General features: G+C 36.5%; 1 protein-coding gene across 5 annotated transcripts; it reads left to right on the top strand.

Moving 5' to 3' along the window:
- The first annotated feature begins 260 nt into the window (after positions 1–260).
- On the top strand, positions 261–9,822 carry LOC121411657. Of its 5 annotated transcripts, XM_041604663.1 has the most exons (7): positions 261–358; positions 1,077–1,163; positions 4,248–4,343; positions 4,649–4,735; positions 6,749–6,827; positions 7,508–7,579; positions 8,194–9,822. In XM_041604663.1, the coding sequence occupies exons 5-7, from the start codon at positions 6,793–6,795 to the stop codon at positions 9,023–9,025; spliced, it is 939 nt and encodes a 312-aa protein (XP_041460597.1). In that variant the 5' UTR covers positions 261–358; positions 1,077–1,163; positions 4,248–4,343; positions 4,649–4,735; positions 6,749–6,792; the 3' UTR covers positions 9,026–9,822. The 5 variants fall into 5 exon arrangements, with proteins under 5 accessions (XP_041460597.1, XP_041460445.1, XP_041460747.1 ...); XM_041604511.1 differs by lacking the exon at positions 6,749–6,827; XM_041604813.1 differs by lacking the exon at positions 6,749–6,827 and having other exon boundaries at positions 7,508–7,638.
- The last annotated feature ends 9,953 nt before the right edge of the window (positions 9,823–19,775 follow it).

The raw sequence follows: 19,775 nt of genomic DNA, 5'->3' as shown, positions 1-19,775 counted from the left end.
TATTTCTGTGATTGTGTTCAATTACATGGTTATCTACGTATTTTTTTATCATTTATTATTTTTTGCGATTGTCTTGTTTTTGTGTTTGTCCTTATTTCTGCACCGATGTTTGATTCTGTGAATTTCTATATTTTTGTTATCTTTATTTCTAAAATTTCTTTATTTTTAGATATATTTCTGCATTTTAGTTTATTTTTAACAATATATATATATATTTCTCAAATTGTTAATTTTGGCACTTTTGGCCGCCCATACTTCACGCACATTTCTACAACAAATAAATATGATGAAAAACGGCTTGAATAAAAACTAGCATTCAATCCGCACAAAGTCAGCCTTTGCCTTGAGAAGTTTAGAGGTGAGTACAGTTTAAATTTCGCTAAATTGTCGAAAAATGGAATTTATTCATGATAAGTCATAGTGTTGTGGGAAATTTCCTTTAATTCCTTAACATTTTGAAATAGCTGACCTAGGTTGTATATCATGAGATTATGGTGTAATCAACTCCTGCACTTTGAAAATGTTTTCATCGTCGAGAGTTGACGTTACGGCTGAATTTCCCTCCGACACCAACGCACACGCAGCATCTTCCCCAGACTTTCGGGCAGAAGTAGTCAATGCTATACTTCTAGAGAAGAATACTACTAGGATGTATTGAATTGTGTTAATGTCACCTATGCCTCTTGCACGTGTTTTGGTGATCGGCCATAGCTCCGAGTGCATAGGCATAGCCATAGGCTAGCGAGTAGTGCTTCCTAGTAGGGGTCCTTAAAAACTTTCATGCATATCTTTGATATTTCCGGACCAATGATTTATGTATTTATTCATATTTGTTTGGGTTTTTAAAAATAGAACTTGAACTTAATTGAAGTTTTGAACTATGTAACTCTGTGCAGGATATGGACTCGCCAGAGTCAGTTAACTGTCAGACATGAGTAGATCTAACCTTCCCATTTATTAAATGCCTCTCAATAGCCTAAAATGACAAGAATCACTATAAAAAGCACAAACAGTCAATTGAACTCCGTGAGATTTTTTTGTTTGCTATAATTGTTTTTTTAAATGTTTTCTTCTAGATTTTTCTACTACTTCGGCCTTCATGCCATGGATCTATTGATCTGATGCTAGCTACTGAAGAGTGACGAGCAAAAAAAAGGGCAAAGGTAAGAATAGAATAGATCTAGACCTATATCTTTTCCAGAGGGGGTGGATTGAAAGTCATCTGATATAGATTTCCAGACACAGATTTTCCTTCAAAACTGAAATCTAATGAAGATGTAAAGTTTGCATGGTGTCAAACAGAGGCGTCGATCCTGGGGGGGGGGGGGCAGGGGGCAGTTGCCCCCCCCCCAAGAAAATTTTGGGGGGGGCAAAGATACCATTTTGCCCCCCCCCCCAATAATTTCCCAACCCCCCCCCCAAAAAAAAGAAAGAAAAAGAAAGAGAATAGAAAGGAAAAGGAAGGAAGGTAGTGAAATGAAAGCGTAAAACAAGAAAAAAGAAAGAAAATGGGACATTGGGAAGCGCTCGGGCAAGACTTCCATATGTCCCCTCCACTAAAATTGAAAAAAAAATTATGGAGGTTTATCAAGAATTATCTAACATGTATCTAAGAGATTAAAGGAGGAAAAGTCGGATACATACCAAAATATGGCTTTATTCCATCAAAAATTCGAGTGTGTGTAATTCCCAATGGCATCGGTTTATTTAGTCAGAAAAATAAATACCCAATACTCTTGGAGAGTAGACTAGTCGTAATATCGGTTGATAATTGTTATGAAACCCATGACTTTCAACAATTCCTGCTAGCTCAGTGAGTAGGGCGAGAGACTGGAGATGCTTCGTGCTGCAGCGAGAGGTTCGAATTAGGCCCGTTTCGTGTACACGCACGGTCAAGTCAGTGCACGTGTACTAAATTCCATCACCGTGTACACGGTAGCATCTGCATAAACAAGCTCACAGCCTCACATTAAATCTTAGTTCTCAGACACTGCACATGTTTTAATTACTAATATGTCAACATATTTCAATTAATCCAGAGTGAGTTCACTTCCAAAATCGCCAATTTAATCCACATTCTTTCTGGAGACTCACGTTTTTGTACCACGAAATCGGCACGAAATGGGTCTGCCCCGGTCTCAAAAGCTCGAAAGCGTTGCTCAATCACACTCAGAGTCAATTTGAGAATCACCAATTGCGATAGCGATCATCGCTACAACTTACGTGTTATACGCTCGCACACAAGCCTACAAACAAACGCTCTTCAAATTGGCAACATAATAATGAAAATTAATCGATAACTTCAGTTACACTTATTCTGCAGCGATCTGTGCATGCATGTACGGTACAGTATACAAAATGCGCATCCACCGAGCGTCGGCGATAGCTAGGGCCCTGCACTGATTTTCTTTTGCATTCTTTATTAATTTAATGCGCTGCTAAGCCGAGTAAACTTTTAATTTGCACCAATTTTTGTGGATTGATACTTCAAACTTCTCAGGTAAGCTTTAAAACCGTGACTTAGGCTATATAGACCCCTTTTTATGACAAATTGATGCGGGTCCGTGTCGACATGAAAACAGAACTCGCTCTCACAGTGTTTACAACGTGTACACGTGTACACGACCGAAAAACACGCCGTGTACACGTGCATCAAAAATGGACTTTCAAAACGGGCCTAGTTCGAATCCAAGTTGCCACCGGAAGTAAGAAGAAAAAAAGAAGAAGAAAGAGAAAGACAGAAGGGGGTTTTGGGGAAGTATTTTTTAAAATTAGTGGAGGGGACATATGGAAGTCTTTCCAGCGCTCGCTCGCTTGCATTTAAGTATCTTAACCAATGCCGATGATAATTACTATTCTTATGAAAGGAAATCGGTTTGCACCTTCTGTTTCTATCTAATGTTATACTATTCTTCTACTCATAGGAAGTAATATAACCAAACAAGATATCACTCCCAGAAATGAGCGGCCAGTTCACCTAAAAATAGATAAACTTTCAGGAGATAACGGCCTGGATTTAAAAAAAAAAAAACGCAAAACAAAAACATATTTTTCTTTAACTCGCTCGCTACTCACTGGTAAAAGCTAGATACAAGATGATTTCGGGCAGCAAGTAGCTTATCATAGCAGCGAGATTCCAAAATATTATATTTAGGCAGCAAGGTGGGTGACAAAGATTTTGGGACGAATCCATATGATTTTGCCGGGATCGGTCGTTGGCTTTGCTCGCTATGGTAGAAAGAGAATGGATTCGGACTGCAAGCGATGTAGCTATAATAAAACAGTTTCAAATTTGTCACACAGGTGATTGGATGTATTATTGAGATATCATACAGGCATGACAGGTTTATTCTGATGATAATGATAATATCACATTTTTATCACATTATTATGATGACGAAATAACACTTCTATGATATGGAAAGGGTATATTTTTCCTCGCTCGCTACGCTTGTTCTTTTCATTAATGGTTTTGAAAGCAAACAAATTCGGTGAGATGAGACCGAAAAGATAATGTAGATGTTTCATTGGCTCACAGCGCAATTTGCCTAAGGGTTTACTACATCTACCATAAAAGACTGTGTGCTTCCTCACTCGCTTCGCTCGCTCATAATATTAAAAAACAGAGTGGTTTGGGGCAGCAACAATGGACCAGCGATGTGACAAAATAGAGTTCATATGTGGCAGCGAGGTAACCATATACATATATATATATTACGTATCATTTATGCCTGTATGAACACTAAACCCTTCTCTCATAACAAGAATTTTTTTATTTTTTGCTTGCTCGCTTGGGTTCATCTCCGCTTGGTCGCCTTACCCCCTCCCCCAATCCGAAAAATGGATCGACGCGTCTGGTGTCAAAGGAAATGAAATGTGGATACATGAAGCAGCCTGTTCAAAGAGGTAGAGGCAGTAATTCTGGAGAACAGGGGGCACCTACACTACAGTATCCAGAGGGAATAATAATTGATACCTCCCTTGCTCTCTAGTCTTATTCATTTAAGAGGAACAATGAGATTAGGCTTATGTGTTCTCAGGCTGACAGTGAAACTACAGAAGAATTTAGATGGTGGTTTGGCAATTAGGATGGGGTGCAACCATTTCTTTTCACATTATTTGCTTAACTTTTTTTAAACCAAAAAAATAGTAATGGGTGGGGGGGATTAGTGACTAGCTTCACTGGACACCCTAGACTCTGTACAGCCATCTTTACAAAATTGAAAAATATTTTCTTACTTTATTAGCATCATGGATTGCCTTTCTGATATGGATTGCTCATCCGATGAGGAAGGAAACATATTACCAAACCTTAGCTGCTCAGGAGCAGGAACTGAGCAAAGGTAAGAATATCTATTTTTCTATCAGTTTTCTATCTTAATATCTAGAATACTTTATCCAACAATCCAGAAAAACAAATTTTTAAGAAGTTATCTCTCAGTATGCAGTTTGGAATCAAGGAAAGATTTTTTTTATTTTAAGCAGCTCTAAACAGAAAAACTTGAAGGGAAAATATATAGGCTTCCACCTTCCATTCACTCAGTGATTAAAGATCCTGCATGTGACTCATAAACATTAATCATCAAACATCAAGTAAATGGCTTCAAAAGTGAACTTAAAGTCTAATCTTTTGTTTTGTTTTGTATAGTACTACTTCAACACTCTTATCTGATGACAACAAAGAGATAGATCTAGATGACATGCCAAGCTGCTCTACTGCAAGAGTTCAGGAAAGGTAGGAAAACAGATATTTCTTATTGAAGTTCTCAGCAACCATCCATGAAGATCATTCTTCACAGTGTATTTGAAGCTGATTTCTCTATTGATGCTAAGAATGTGAATACAGTGGAATGGGTTTGTACTTTATTAGGTATATACTGTGTAGACAGCAGGCCTTAACTATTATATTCAGATTTACATTTTAGATTTTAATCTGTTTTAATCTGTTTTGTCCTTAAACTGTAATGATGTAACCCTTTCATGCCATTGTCAAATCAATTGAGTGAATAATACTCTTTTTTTATGCCTCCGCCCACCGTAGGTAGTTGCCGGAGGCATTATGTTTTCGGGTCGTCCGTCCGTCCGTACATCCGTCCCGTTTTCGTTCTCGCAACAACTTAAGAACCGTTTGATGAATCAACTTCAAACTTGGCTCATGTATGCATATGGGAGGGACAATGATCTGATTAGATTTTGGGGTCACAAGGTCAAAGGTCATAGAGGTCGTTATGTACATAGAAATGGTTTGTTTTCACCATAACTCAACAACCATTCGACCGATCAACCTCAAACTTAGCCTATGTATGCATATGGGAGAGACAGTGATCTGATAAGATTTGAGGGTCACAAGGTCAAAGGTCAAGGTCAAAGATGTCATTGTATAAATGAAAATAAATCAACATGAAGTGCCATTTATTTCTGATTTGGTAATGGCGGAGGCATAAAGTGAGACTATAGGCGCCGCTTTTCCGACGGCGGCGGCGTCAACATCAAATCTTAACCTGAGGTTAAGTTTTTGAAATGACGTCATAACTTTGAAAGTATATGGACCTAGTTAATAAAACTTGGCCATAAGGTTAATCAAGTATTACTGAACATCCTATTAGAGTTTCATGTCACATGACCAAGGTCAAAGGTCATTTAGGGTCAATGAACTTTGGCCGAATTGGGGATATCTGTTGAATTCCCATCATAACTTTGAAAGTTTATGGATCTGATTCATGAAACTTGGACATAATAGTAATCAAGCATCACTGAAAATTTTGTGCAAGTTTCAGGTCTCATGATTAAGGTCAAAGGTCATTTAGGGTCAATGAACTTTGGCCGAATCGGGGGTATCTGTTGAATTACCATCATAACTTTGAAAGTTTATTGGTCTAGTTCATTAAACTTGGACATTAGAGTAATCAAGTATCACTGAACATCCTGTTCGAGTTTCAGGTCACATGATCAAGGTCAAAGGTCATGTAAGGTCAATGAACTTTGGCCATGTTGGGGTTTTTGTTGAATAACCATCATATCTCTGTAAGTTTATTGGTCTAGTTCATAAAAAGTGGACATAAGAGTAACCATGTATCACTGAACATCTTGTGTGAGTTAGAGTAGTATTCAAAGTCAGCACTGCTGCTATATTGAACCGCGTGATGCAGGTGAGACGGCCAGAGGCATTCCACTTGTTGAAAGATTTCCATGAATGTGTGATATGAGGCAAGGGCGAAGGCATTAATTTGGACTGTGCACAGTGGAAAATCCATGTATTTTTTTTTTGTCTGGTGGTTGAGGCATTGGTATTAAAGGCAAGGACCCAGTTTCATTTCCCAGTGGAGCCATTTTTCAATCTTTGCAAATTTTTTTTTAAAGAGGGGGGTAGGACACTACTATCATTCAACTGATTTCACATTTATTTTTTTTATCAAGGAAAGTTGCAAAGCTGTTGTATATTTACAGAAATGCACAATGCACACGAGTTTAGAGCGTAGCTTCTAATTGGTTCCTCTTTTATTAGGCCATGCTTTTAATTAGCATATTCTTCTTCAGAGCTTTTATTAAGGCTTGGCCTTATTATTAAGCTTGGCCCAGTAAAAGTTAAACATTACCATGAGGCACCAATGGCATTCTGTTCAGGCATTTCTTTCCCTACATTGAAAAAGAAATGAATTTTCAACTATGTATTTACATGTATATTGAAATTAGACTTTGTAAGTGAACTTAGTCCATAGTCCAAATTCTTTTGTTTTCTTACATATAGCACTATAATCATTTCATCGGATGACATCGAGATAGATAGATGACATGCCAAGCTACTCTACTGCAAGAGTTCAGGAAAGGTAGGGAAAAGGATCTCTTATTGAATTTTTCAGCAAGTATCACACATGAAGAAATTTCCTCCCAAATAATGGAATGATGAGATTAAAATATAAGTTGTATCTTAAAGAAAAGCCAGTAGCCAAAAAAAGAGAGGTAATCTGACCGTTTGAGAATGGCTAGTAATATCAAGGAGGTGTACTTGGGGTCATGGCTTTTTCTGTGGTGTAATTTTCTTAGTGATGAAATAAGGGTCAGATATTACAGCTTTGCATGTGCCCAGTACATGGTTTAAAGGGGAAACACAATAAACCTTTGTGCCTTTAATAAATAGTAATTTCAATGTACCGGTATTTAAAACCAATTTTCTCTTTTCACATAAACTGAATCCACTGGAATTGGTTTATTATTAAGAGATAGACAGCAGACTGTTCCATCTTGATTTTTTTTAATTTTAGCATTCATATTTATTTATCCAGTCTGTTGATTTCATTGAACTATATCATGATTCAACCTGCAGTATTGATGGTTCAAAATATAGTTTAGTAGGCCTAATAATTGGATAAAACACTATATGTCATTCGTTACACATGTATTTTCTAAGAATGTCTGCATTGGAAAAAAAAATATGTATTGACATGTTTATTATTAAATGGCTTTAAAAGTGAACTTATATTCCATTCTTTTGTTTTCATACACATAGCACTATAATCATTTCATCTGATGATGAGACAGATGACATGCCAAGCTGTTCTACTGCAAGAGTTCAGAAAAGGTAGAAATGTATAGCTATATCTCTAAATTATTGAAGTTTCCAGCTACCACAGATCACTTGTGAGTAACTTTGAGATTTACTGCAAAATATATCTCCCAAATTAAGTGTGTGGTTATGGGAACCTGGTGGTCCCTGCATCAAGCATATGGGAAATACAAAGTTAAATACTCAACAGGTTAAGTTACTCTTTTGAACACACGAATCATTGCCAAATTATTAATGAAAGTAAATATGATATTGGAGGAATGACCTTTATGTAGAATATATCTATTCCAAAGGGACAATTGAAATGTAATGGAGTAACTGAATGTGTCATCTGATTACTGTGATGTGGTATATTGGCCCTCCCATTTCCTGAAACAGGCAAGATAAGCAAGTTCTTATACATGTATTTCTTTTTCTGGATGTCTTGTACAACATTCCATTTAGATAATAAACTTGAACTGACAGTATTATTATGGATAGGGGGGATACTGGGGAAAAAGAATCGGTTATCGATGTCACCCGTGATAGAATATCAATGTAAAGGGAATATGTGTTCTACATTATGTTTGCAGAACTGCATGTATGAAGTTCAGTACACTTTAATAGAATTTGTTTGTTTCTGTCACCAGGTCTCGGCCAGAGTTCATTCAGCCGAATGAACCGAAGCGCGTGAAGACAGCCAACAGCCAGTTTGAATGTATGCTCTACCGGGAGAAATGGCATGCCATCAAAGCCAGCAAAGCTTTCTTCAGGGATAGCACAAGTGTAGCTTCACTGATGCTATCCACAGCTACCAAGGTAAACCCTGGTGTTCCAGTAGCATGTGACGATGAATTCGCCTTTCTTGTGGATACTTCCAGTCTTGAATTTGACCAGGACCTTACATGCGACGAGACCGGCAAATACAAAAAACCCAGTTATTCCCGATGTGAGTTGGCCGTGGATGGTGAACACAACATATTTTGGTTAAAAATGGGTCCCAAGACTGGTACTGAAAGATACACACTTCTCCGGAGGTATTATCCCCACCGTGATACCCCTGGATTTTTCAGGACAATATATGAGCTACAAAGGGATGGAGTGCAGAAATGTCCAGTCGTCTTAATACGATATGAGTGGAGAGGACAGAAGACAGCATTAAGAATGACGGTTCATGGTCACTGCAGACAGAATGATAGCCCCTTCATCCGATCAAAGAAGGCCTTGATTATAGAACTGAAGAAGCCATCATGTCAGTCAGCACAGGACAAGCTGAACGAGAAGTTCAAAATGCATGTTGGTAGTGTGGGAGTAGTAGATGCATTTTCGTCATTGCCTCGTGACAGGCAGCAGATCTACCGGCACGGTACAGGAGGGAAGAAGCAAACTGATTTCAACAAACTAATTGAGAAGAATGCATCTGGAGAATTTGTAAGGAGGTCAATATATGTATTAAAATTTACCAGCAAGCACACAAGCTAAGCAGTTAGACACATTATTGGACACATTGTTACACTTGTGACTTGACTGGTTACTAATATTTTTTGTCATTGTGTGCATGAGATTAGTATTTTTAGCCTACATCAGTTGTTGAAAAGCAGTTTTACTATTTCACTTCATTCTGACTTACATGATTTAGCATTTTCCAGAAATGTGCATCTGATTACAGACAGTCCATGTACAGACAGTCCATGATAATAAGGAGGGTGACCTAATATCAGCTTACTGGTCTGTCCACTGTCATGCTGCCCACAGTTGTTGTTTTTGTTTTTTTAAATCAAATTACTTGTGGAGATATCATTTATGGCATGTTGCTGACCATACTAAAGTCCATGCTTGAAAGCATATTCCAGATCTAATCTTCACATTTTGAACATTGATAGAAATGTCTGGTAATTCTAGAGGAGCAGGTTTACAAACAGGAGTAAAGAGCACTTAACATATAGCAGTTTGATGTAAGTTTGAATAGAACTTCGATACTCTAACTTTGTTAAATCATTTCTGCACATTTATGCCCAGGTTTTAGACCACCTAATTAAGTTACAGTGTCTTTTGCAATTTTTCCATGAGCATTCAACCAAAAGCTCAAAATGTGATATATTGCTATTAATTTATAGATTTCTATAGGGAATAATCAGCCAATATCAAACTCCTAGCTAGTTTGCATAAAACCTTTACAACCGTTTCATGAAATTAGTTCTACAATTTACTTTGTTTCTTGTAATATTTTTTACTTGTTTTGCTTGATTGGTTTTTGTTTATTTTTCACTTCCACTTGATGCCAGGCTGAATATCCCCTGTTATGCATTTAAAGTACTACAGTATCTGCAGTTTATGTCATTGTTCTTTATGCCTCCACCTGATATCTTTCTTAGCTGGTCAGATCCTTCATGAGTCTCATAACGTTGGTGACAAGACAGATTGAAGTGAGAACATATTTAGTTTGCCTAATCTTGTTTAAAGTTCAGCAACTCATCAGGTCTGCAGGTGCATGTGTTTTTGGTCATTAATGTCAATATGACAGGAAGGCTTTATTTTAGTTAAGTTTAAATACTCTGTTTTACTATTCTTTTCATCTTGCCAAGTTATACAGAGCATCAAAGATGGCTTTTGTTTCTGTGTTTGATATTTTAATGCCTCTGCCACTTAGTAAAGGCAGAGGCATTTTCATGCTTATTGTTCAATTTTTTGACTGTTAGAAAGAAGTTAACTTATGGTATTCAACTGGATGATCACTAAATTATAATCAATAACAGCATGGTGATTTTGGTATGGAGGAGGGGAGTAGTGGTGGCATCAAAGTTACATGTATATGCAATAAATGAAAAGGGAAAGCCTCCATCTGGGAGTGCAGGGTGGTAGAGGGGCTCTTGCAGTTTGCATTGTCACGTATTTTTTTCTCTAAGTATTAATTAGTCACTTTACCCAAGCCAGAGCAATGTGCATCCCCCCCCCCTTCCTCTAACCTACACCACTGCAGTAATTGCATATAACAAGTGACACATTTTCTTGATAATTGTGAGATAAAATCAGATCTAACAGCATAGAGTTAATATAATTCTAAATGGATCAAACGTGTGTGCATTGAGCATTATTGTAGCCAGGGGAGGGGAGGGGGGCACATTGTGTCCCCTACAGTCCTCCTGCACCTTAAGAGCATTTTCTAGTAAATTTGCTGACCTTTTCTAAAATTGTATAGGAAACAATTTGATGCATAACCATGATAACTTTGGTATGCCTGTCTTGCCTGATATCTTTTGTTGCCATGTCAACCATAATTGGCAGCCATGCCAAACAAGAAGGTTGTGTTTTTTCCCCTAATACCATTCCATTTCACAATGAATCCTTGGGTTTTACTGCTTCAGTTTTCTCAAGGGTCTAAATATGAAGTTATAATTTTTGAATGGGTTATAAATAATTGTACATGTGTATATGATTTTCCCTTTTCTCTTGTGAAGAAAACATTATACAATCGATATGAAATAATTTTGATAAAAGAATTTTAAGTTGTATACAGAAAAAGAACAATTTTAGCCCATTTTATGCATTTCTTTATGTTCCGAATCTGAGCCCTATCGAACACCCCATGTTGGGTTTTTTGTTGAATAACCATCATATCTCTGTAAGTTTATTGGTCTAGTTCATAAAAAGTGGACATAAGAGTAACCATGTATCACTGAACATCTTGTGCGAGTTAGAGTAGTATTCAAAGTCAGCACTGCTGCTATATTGAACCGCGTGGTGCAGGTGAGACGGCCAGAGGCATTCCACTTGTTTTAATGAATTCTTGTCTAAAAATAAAATCCATAGCATAGAAATGTCGGAAATGAAGTTGTATCCCAGGTACATGATTTAGGGCTAGATCTTTTAGAGAGAAAGTAGAAATCTCGGGGGCAAAAGTTTCAGGTTTTGGCTGCCTACATGCACATGTATACAATAGAAGCCCTGGCTTCGTATGAGAGTAAGTTACGTTAGTAAATGATTTTTACTCTCTAGATAGACTGGATTAGCATTACATCGGCTAATTAACAAATTTGGGGGCAAATTTAATGATGTGAAAGATTCTTACTAGTTTATAAATAATAATTATCTTATTTAGATCTACTGAAAAATATGTCTACAACTCAAAATAGTTTGTGTGTACAGAATTCAGATAAAATTATTTACGTCTATAACTTAAAAACTGGTGTCTGAATTCTGATTTGATAACTTGTCTGTACTCTGTAGTAATAAATCTAATAATGCTAAAACCCAATTTTACAATGCATTTCATAAATGGCTCTTTGAAATTACTCTGATTATTTATGTCTGTCCTTAATGTGCCTGTCCCTTACAGAAAAAAAGCTGATTTACTAAAGAAAGAGAAGGAGTTCCTAAACACCGCAACCAGAGTAGATGAGGCTATGGATGAGTCTGATGCCACAGATGAGGACATGGAGGATGAGGCTTCAACCTCAAAAAAAGATGTGAGAAAGAGGGTACGTTGAAACTTTACATTCAACTTAAATTTTTAAGACGTGCATGGATGAGGAAATTTTGAAGCATACTAGCCAGGAAATTTAGTCCAAAGTGATTAGTGTTTACCTGAAGCAGGCCAGACTTTATTCTGTGATTTGCAAAAAAAAAAATGACTTCTACATAACTTGATATCGCTGCCAGTGGTGATTCAAAAAATTGCTCTTAAATTTCTACTTGAAAAAAAAATTGATGGAATTGGAAAGTATTGGTGGTACTACTTCAATAAAAGAAAATTCATTAGAAAAACTAAAAATAATGATACACTTATGAATTTTGTCTGGATTCCTAGTCTAGATACAGAATTGCATTGGATTTGTACATGACCGCGTACCCAGGTGTCGCAAATTTGAACTCAGAAGATATGCGAGACTTAAATGTGAGTGGTGCGGCGCGGTCACCCCAAAAAATCGCAGCTGAATGGTCTTGAAAAATGTTGAGCGGGGGGGGGGGGCTAAATTAAATTTTAATTTTAAAAATTCTAAACATATTCCATATGTGTTCATATTTATTTCCATTTTTGGTTGCAGGTTGGGAAAGCTGACAGATCTGCTATGGCAGAGCTTCTAAAGAAGAAAAAGACTGAAGACCAGCGGAACCATGAAGGTCAGTTTAAAAGTTTATTATTTACGGCAAGATTCTGTGGCCAATTAAATGAAAAATCATGACCAGAAAACAAAATTCTCATATGTCCAGAAAGAGTATCTTCTCCAGAGCATTGCATTCATGCTTTTGGTGCAAATAGAATTTTACATCACAACAAAGAATACCTCTTAATTATCCAAGGTTAAACATATACCACATGAAAATGGTATCTGAAATTATGATGGAGTAGATGCTCTTTCAGGACATACATCTATATGAGATGAGAGTTATGTTTTCCGGACATGCTTTTTCATTAAATTGGTGATTTTTTTAAATGTTAAAGTTTTTTCTGACTTTCTTGGTATATCATTGTAGGATATTGGCACTCTAAACGGATGAATTTCCATTGCTAGCCCTGGCATATCAACATTCACAAATAACACTGTCTCACACACAGATTTGCGTTATGGTAAATTCTAGTAGAAGGGGCTATGAAATGATGTGTCTGATGATATATCCACCGCAAAAATAAAAAATCACTTCAAATTTTTGAAAAATGGCATTTTGGGCAATTCATATCGTCTGTGATGTCATAAAATCATATTTTAAAAAAATCTCTGTTCTTTAATGATATTTATCAAACCTTCACTGATATATTTCTCAATTTTTTTGCTTTTTATTACAACCAATTATTCATCAGGGTGAACTTCCCCTTTGATAGCTTTTACATTTTCTTGTGTATTTTGCCAAGAATGATTGTCTCTGCGTGAATCTACAAATTAATTCAGAATATCACAATTACTGTAAATAGGAAGATGCTCTGTAATTTCTCATATTACCAAGCTTGACAATAATTTTACCCTGAAAGATAAACTACATGTACTAGAATAGCACAGTCTCTCCAAATGATAATCTACCGTGAAAAGAAGTTTTTTGATGTGGAAACAACAGAAAACGGAGGAAAAGGACACCGACTTTGATTTGAATCTACGTAACCATAGAAAACATTTTAATGTTTTAAGTAAGTGATTGATCTTCACAAATGTCTTGTCATTTTACATTTTTACAACAATGCTGCCTGTCTCCGGTACAATTTCTTCCAGAGCGGCGGACCAAAGAAATTAGAAATATACAGAGTCAAAGGCTTAGACAATCAACCAGTTTAAGAACTTAATTTCCTTTAAGTCACTTCCTTGTCATTTCATAAGATATTTTCAATCAAGTAGGACTATAGAAATAAGATTACCGAGCCTGAAATCTTGATTTTCTTGCTTTAACTTATCCGCCCCTAATATTATAATCCTGTTTCATGGGTATGCATGGTTTTTTTTATGTTTGTGACTCTTAGATACTCCACTGCATCTGAGTAACCAACAGTCACAAACAGACGGAACTTGACTTGGCTTTAATTAATATTTATAAATGATGTAGAGTCTTTGATAAAAGTTTGAGACTTTGAGCTAGTTTTTGTGTCCTTTCATTTTCTTATATTCAGCACACACAACAAGCAAATTTCCCTGCACTTCCACGGGCCAAGTACGTGCACGCATGGGCCAGAAGCTGAAAGATGTCCGTGCATCTCGAAGACGTGCAGAAAAGCAGGTTTAAGTGTGATACCTTTTTTTGTTTGGAAATAAGCCTTAATATTGCCTCATACAAGTCATTAAAAAACCCATTTTATTCTGATCATGGGTATATATTACACGAAAATGTCTTTCATGTATTATGACATGTCTGCTAATACAGCCAACTCAGGTTTATATAGTGTGTGCTTTCAAAATTTATCATGACATTCCAACTCCTGCTTTATCACCTTGTGCTATTCATCAAACTCAGATTGATATATTTTGTATTTATACTATGACAAATCATTTTCTTGCCATGTGCCTTCCGTTTGATACTGTTTCCAAGTTCCAACTAATACAAAGGAATACTTATATGCAGCTATATGGACGCTAGTATATGCACTTCATGCAAGAGATTTGTGGACATTTTTTGGCTCTTGTTCATATTTTTCTGATATTTGTCTATAGGTGTGAAAAGGCAAAATATATGCAAAGTGTTCTTTTTTTTGAAAAATAAATGTTGGTTACTTGTTCCTGTTTCGAAATTTCACAACTCTCTGTGATGGTAGGGATTTGCTTTACTACATGTATAGGCGTTGCTTTTCCGACTACGGCGGCGTCGTCGTCAACATTGAAATCTTAACCAAGGTTAAGTTTTTGAAATGTCGTCATAACTTAGGAAGTATATGGACCTAGTTCATGAAACTTGGACATAAGTGTAACGAAGTATCACTGATCATCTTGCACGAGTGTCGAGGTTGCATGATCAAGGTCATTTAGGGTCTAATTTTTTTTATGTCATAACTTTAAAAATATAAGGGCCTACATGTATTTTATGAAACTTATACAAAAGTTAAATTGCTGATAATCTTACATTAGTGTCAGCCTGTCAGGTCACATGATCAAAGTCAAAGGTCACAGCACTGAAATCTGAACTGTTAATTTTTTTAAGTGTCATCATCATGATCCTATTTCATGAACTTGAACATAAGGGTAATCAAGTACCACTGACAATGAGTTTCAGGTCACATTGTCAAGGCCAATGGTCATTTATGGTCAATAAAATTTGACCATGTTTGGTTATCAAAATTGAAATCTTAACCAAAGTTTTTGAGATGTCATCTTAACTTTGGAATTTTATTGACCTAGTTCAGGAAAATTGGACATGAGTATTTAAGTTTCACTTATCATCTTGCATGAGTTTTAGGTCACATGATTAAGGTCAAAGGTCACTTAGGGTCAATGAACTGTGACCATGCTCGAGATATTTTTTTTAATGTCATAACTTTGAAAGTTTATGGATCTAGTTCATGAAACTTGGATATAAGGGTAATCAAGTATCATTGATAGTCTTGCACTAGTTTTTAGTCAAATGATTAAGGTCAAATGTCATTTAGCGTCAAAGAACTTTGACTATGTTGGGAGTAATTTTAGAAATGTCTTCATAACTTTGAAAGTAAACTTGAACATTAGGGTAATCGAGTATCACTGTTTTTTATTCAAAGTCAGCATTGTTGCTATATTGAATTGCGTGACGCAGGCGAGACTGTCAGAGGCGGTCCACTTTTTTTTTTCAAGTAACCTTTTCTTTTAAAGACCCTCACCGGTGTAAAAACAATCATATATTAAAAGAAAGGCAATGATTCATACAATACAAATATACCAAAAATATTCTATACATCTCCTTCCATTTTTTAGAAATATTAGATAAAAATCAAAGAAACTGCTCCTCCAAAGTACGCTTCGATTGAGCACCCCACGTCGCCTGGAAAGGATGACGTCATGTTGTGTGTGAAGGGTCGCGATTCAATAGGTTTGTGTACAAAAGCATTGGGTATTTTCTTCCATTTCTATATTATGAATCCATTTTTTTTTTCGTTTTCAGATGAAAATGGCACTCACAATTATTCACTGTTGAAATTGATGGAAACCTACAACTATTCACTGCCTTTTTTGTGACTTCTTTGTTTGGCTCTTATTGGGCCTAAATTGCTATGTCAGGAAAAGTTGTGATACATAATCTGCTATGTCAGGAAAAGTTGTGATACATAATTTGAATGCAGATAGATTTGAAATCTACGCCAAATAAGCAGGAAATGAAATATGGCAAAAACTAGTTCAAAACTGTAGATTTCATAATTTAAGCATGTAGGAAAAAATATATGTGATATCACTCTGTGATGGAAGTGAAGAAAATGAAATGCGTAATCTGGAAAGCAAAAAAATAACCCAGTTTTTCTGTGTACAAACCTATGGAATCGCGACGCTTCTTACACAACGTGACGTCACGGTCTCGAGGCATTTAAAAAGCACAATATTAAAGCCTATTTTCTAAGCCGGGTTCGAAGCCCGATGATTAGAATATTCTTAAGCAAAATACTCAGCTGGGAAGGGTGAAAATGAATAAAGCTCACAATGCTGTATTTAGTAGCTTATAAGCTTTCGATTGGTATATAATTTGTCAATTTCATTTTTGGGTCCGGTCTGGGTCTTTAAGGTTAAACAGGTTATTTTAGTTCGGTGTTTTCATCACTTGTAACCTTGCAAGTCTTGTTTCGAATGAAGATACTTGCATTTGAATGAAAGAACAACCTCAAAGATAAATTTGTCAGAATATAGACTCATAAATGTTAGATACCTTAAAGGGGTACTCCAGGCTGAAAATAATCATATCAAAATAAATATAGTAAAATCCACCGAGCAAAACGCTGAAAATCTGATAGCAAATAGGGAAGTTATAGAATTTCAAGCTTAGCAATATTTTGTGAAAATAGTCATATGCAAGTCATCATGAATGTGCAATAGGTTGACTAATGATGTCATGTCCCCAGCTCCTTTTTTCTTATTTTATTTGATAAAATCATGATCATTTCATATTTTCCTACATGTGTACACGACATGTCTCCCTTGTAACAAAATAAGTTGGCACAATGATTTTCTTACAAACTAAATCAGTTGTCAATCCAATTTTTTTATTATATTTGGTGACAAAATTTGACTAAATATAATTTTTGTCTCACCTGCGAAGCAGAGTGAGACTATAGGCGCCGCTTTTCCGACGGCGGCGGCGACGGCGGCGGCGTCAACATCAAATCTTAACCTGAGGTTAAGTTTTTGAAATCACATCATAACTTAGAAAGTATATGGACCTAGTTCATGAAACTTGGCCATAAGGTTAATCAAGTATTACTGAACATCCTATTAAAGTTTCATGTCACATGACCAAGGTCAAAGGTCATTTAAGGTCAATGAACTTAGACCATGTTGGAGGAATCAACATTGAAATCTTAACCTGAGGTTAAGTTTTTGAAATGTCATCATAACTTAGAAAATATATGGACCTAGTTCATGAAACTTGGACATAAGGTTAATCAAGTATCACTGAATATCCTGCATGAGTTTCACGTCACATGACCAAGGTCAAAGGTCATTTAGGGTCAATGAACTTTGGCCGAATTGGGGATATCTGTTGAATTCCCATCATAACTTTGAAAGTTTATGGATCTGATTCATGAAACTTGGACATAATAGTAATCAAGCATCACTGAATATTTTGTGCAAGTTTCAGGTCTCATGATTAAGGTCAAAGGTCATTTAGGGTCAATGAACTTTGGCCAAATCGGGGGTATCTGTTGAATTACCATCATAACTTTGAAAGTTTATTAGTCTAGTTCATTAAACTTGGACATATGAGTAATCAAATATCACTGAACATCCTGTGCGCGTGTCAGGTCACATGACCAAGGTCAAAGGTCAATGAACTTTGGCCGAAGTGGGTGTATCAGTTGAATTACCATCAAAACTTTGAAAGTTTATGGATCTGATTCATGAAACTTGTACATAAGAGTAATCAAGCATCACTGAACATCCTGTTCGAGTTTCAGGTCACATGATCAAGGTCATGTAAGGTCAATGAACTTTGGCCATGTTGGGGTTTTTTGTTGAATAACCATCATCTCTCTGTAAGTTTATTGGTCTAGTTCATAAAAAGTGGACATAAGAGTAACCATGTATCACTGAACATCTTGTGCGAGTTAGAGTAGTATTCAAAGTCAGCACTGCTGCTATATTGAACCGCGTGATGCAGGTGAGACGGCCAGAGGCATTCCACTTGTTTGAAATAAAATACAAAAGATTACGTGGAGATATCATCAGCTTGCTCATTGCATATTCATGAAGACATGCATAGCACTGTTTTGCCCTAGTAATGCAAAAGTTAAAAATGTAATGACTTTGTCATCCTTGTCAGATTTTGATGAAATTTTAAGTATTTTATTTGTCTCATTTTACTTTATTTGTTAAAATTGTATTATGTCAGCCTGGAGTACCCCGTTAATATGTTTACATTTAAGAAATATTTCATACCAGGCTTGTTTTCCCAAACAATTTCATTCCACAACGTATGTTTACTTGTGAAAATCGAGGAGAAAAATTCATGTGTTTGTATTCACAGTGCTTGTATTTATGACCCAGTTATTTTCATGTTGCTTTTATTATATTACTGTTTATTAAACTGAACGAAATGAATTTTTTTCATTTTTTATTTCTAATTATATTTTCTCGTGTCTTGTGGATTGCTCTCCCTACTCTTCAGATTGGGACCAAAGCACAATGTCTACCATGATACAACCACCCAAGTACCTACAGCCAGTGACAACAGACAAATTCTCAAATCAATTATGTTGTGATCAGGAGGATGGAAGTTTTTAGTGTTGATTTTTTTTTCTTTTTTTACAACTGGGTATGCAAAATGATGAAAGATATATTCTAAAATTTGATTTGAATTGGTGACACTATTATTAGCTTCCACTCCTATTGAGATCAGCACTAATTGGCAATGATGGTATACTTTTGTGGTCAAGATTGCGGGACACTGTGCTTCGTTCCAGTTGGCCTGTGTTGCAGCTAGTGGTCTTCATGGTATGTGCTGCATGGGTATGTAGTGGACTGCATGTGGTAAATGAGCTAGTGGCACATGCATACCACAGTGTGGTGGACTGTGTAGTCAATGTCCGTGTGGTGGACTGTGTGGTAGACATCACAGTAAGATGAGCACCATAGTGTGGGGGACTATGTGGTGTATGTCATAGTGTGGGGGACTATGTGGTGTATGTCATAGTGTGGGGGACTATGTGGTGTATGTCATAGTGTGGGGGACTATGTGGTGTATGTCATAGTGTGGTGGACTATGTGGTGTATGTCATAGTGTGGTGGACTCTGTGGTATATGTCATAGTGTGGTGGACTCTGTGGTATATGTCATAGTGTGGTGGACTATGTGGTATATGTCATAGTGTGGTGGACTAAGTGGTATATGTCATAGTGTGGTGGACTATGTGGTGCATGTCATAGTGTGGTGGACTCTGTGGTATATGTCATAGTGTGGTGGACTATGTGGTGCATGTCATAGTGTGGTGGACTATGTGATGAATGCCACAGTATAAAGGACTATGTGGTTATAAACATGTGGTACACAGTGTATTTAATATGTTTTTCGGACTGTGTGGCAACACTGTGTTACACAGTGTTGTAAACAGTGTTGCCACACGTCCCAAAATCATATATTAA

Source organism: Lytechinus variegatus, chromosome 1 (assembly GCF_018143015.1).
Source record: "Lytechinus variegatus isolate NC3 chromosome 1, Lvar_3.0, whole genome shotgun sequence".
Classification (NCBI taxonomy): domain Eukaryota; kingdom Metazoa; phylum Echinodermata; class Echinoidea; order Temnopleuroida; family Toxopneustidae; genus Lytechinus; species Lytechinus variegatus.
Note: the sequence above shows the minus strand (reverse complement) of the source record. Positions and strands in the feature narration are given on the sequence as shown.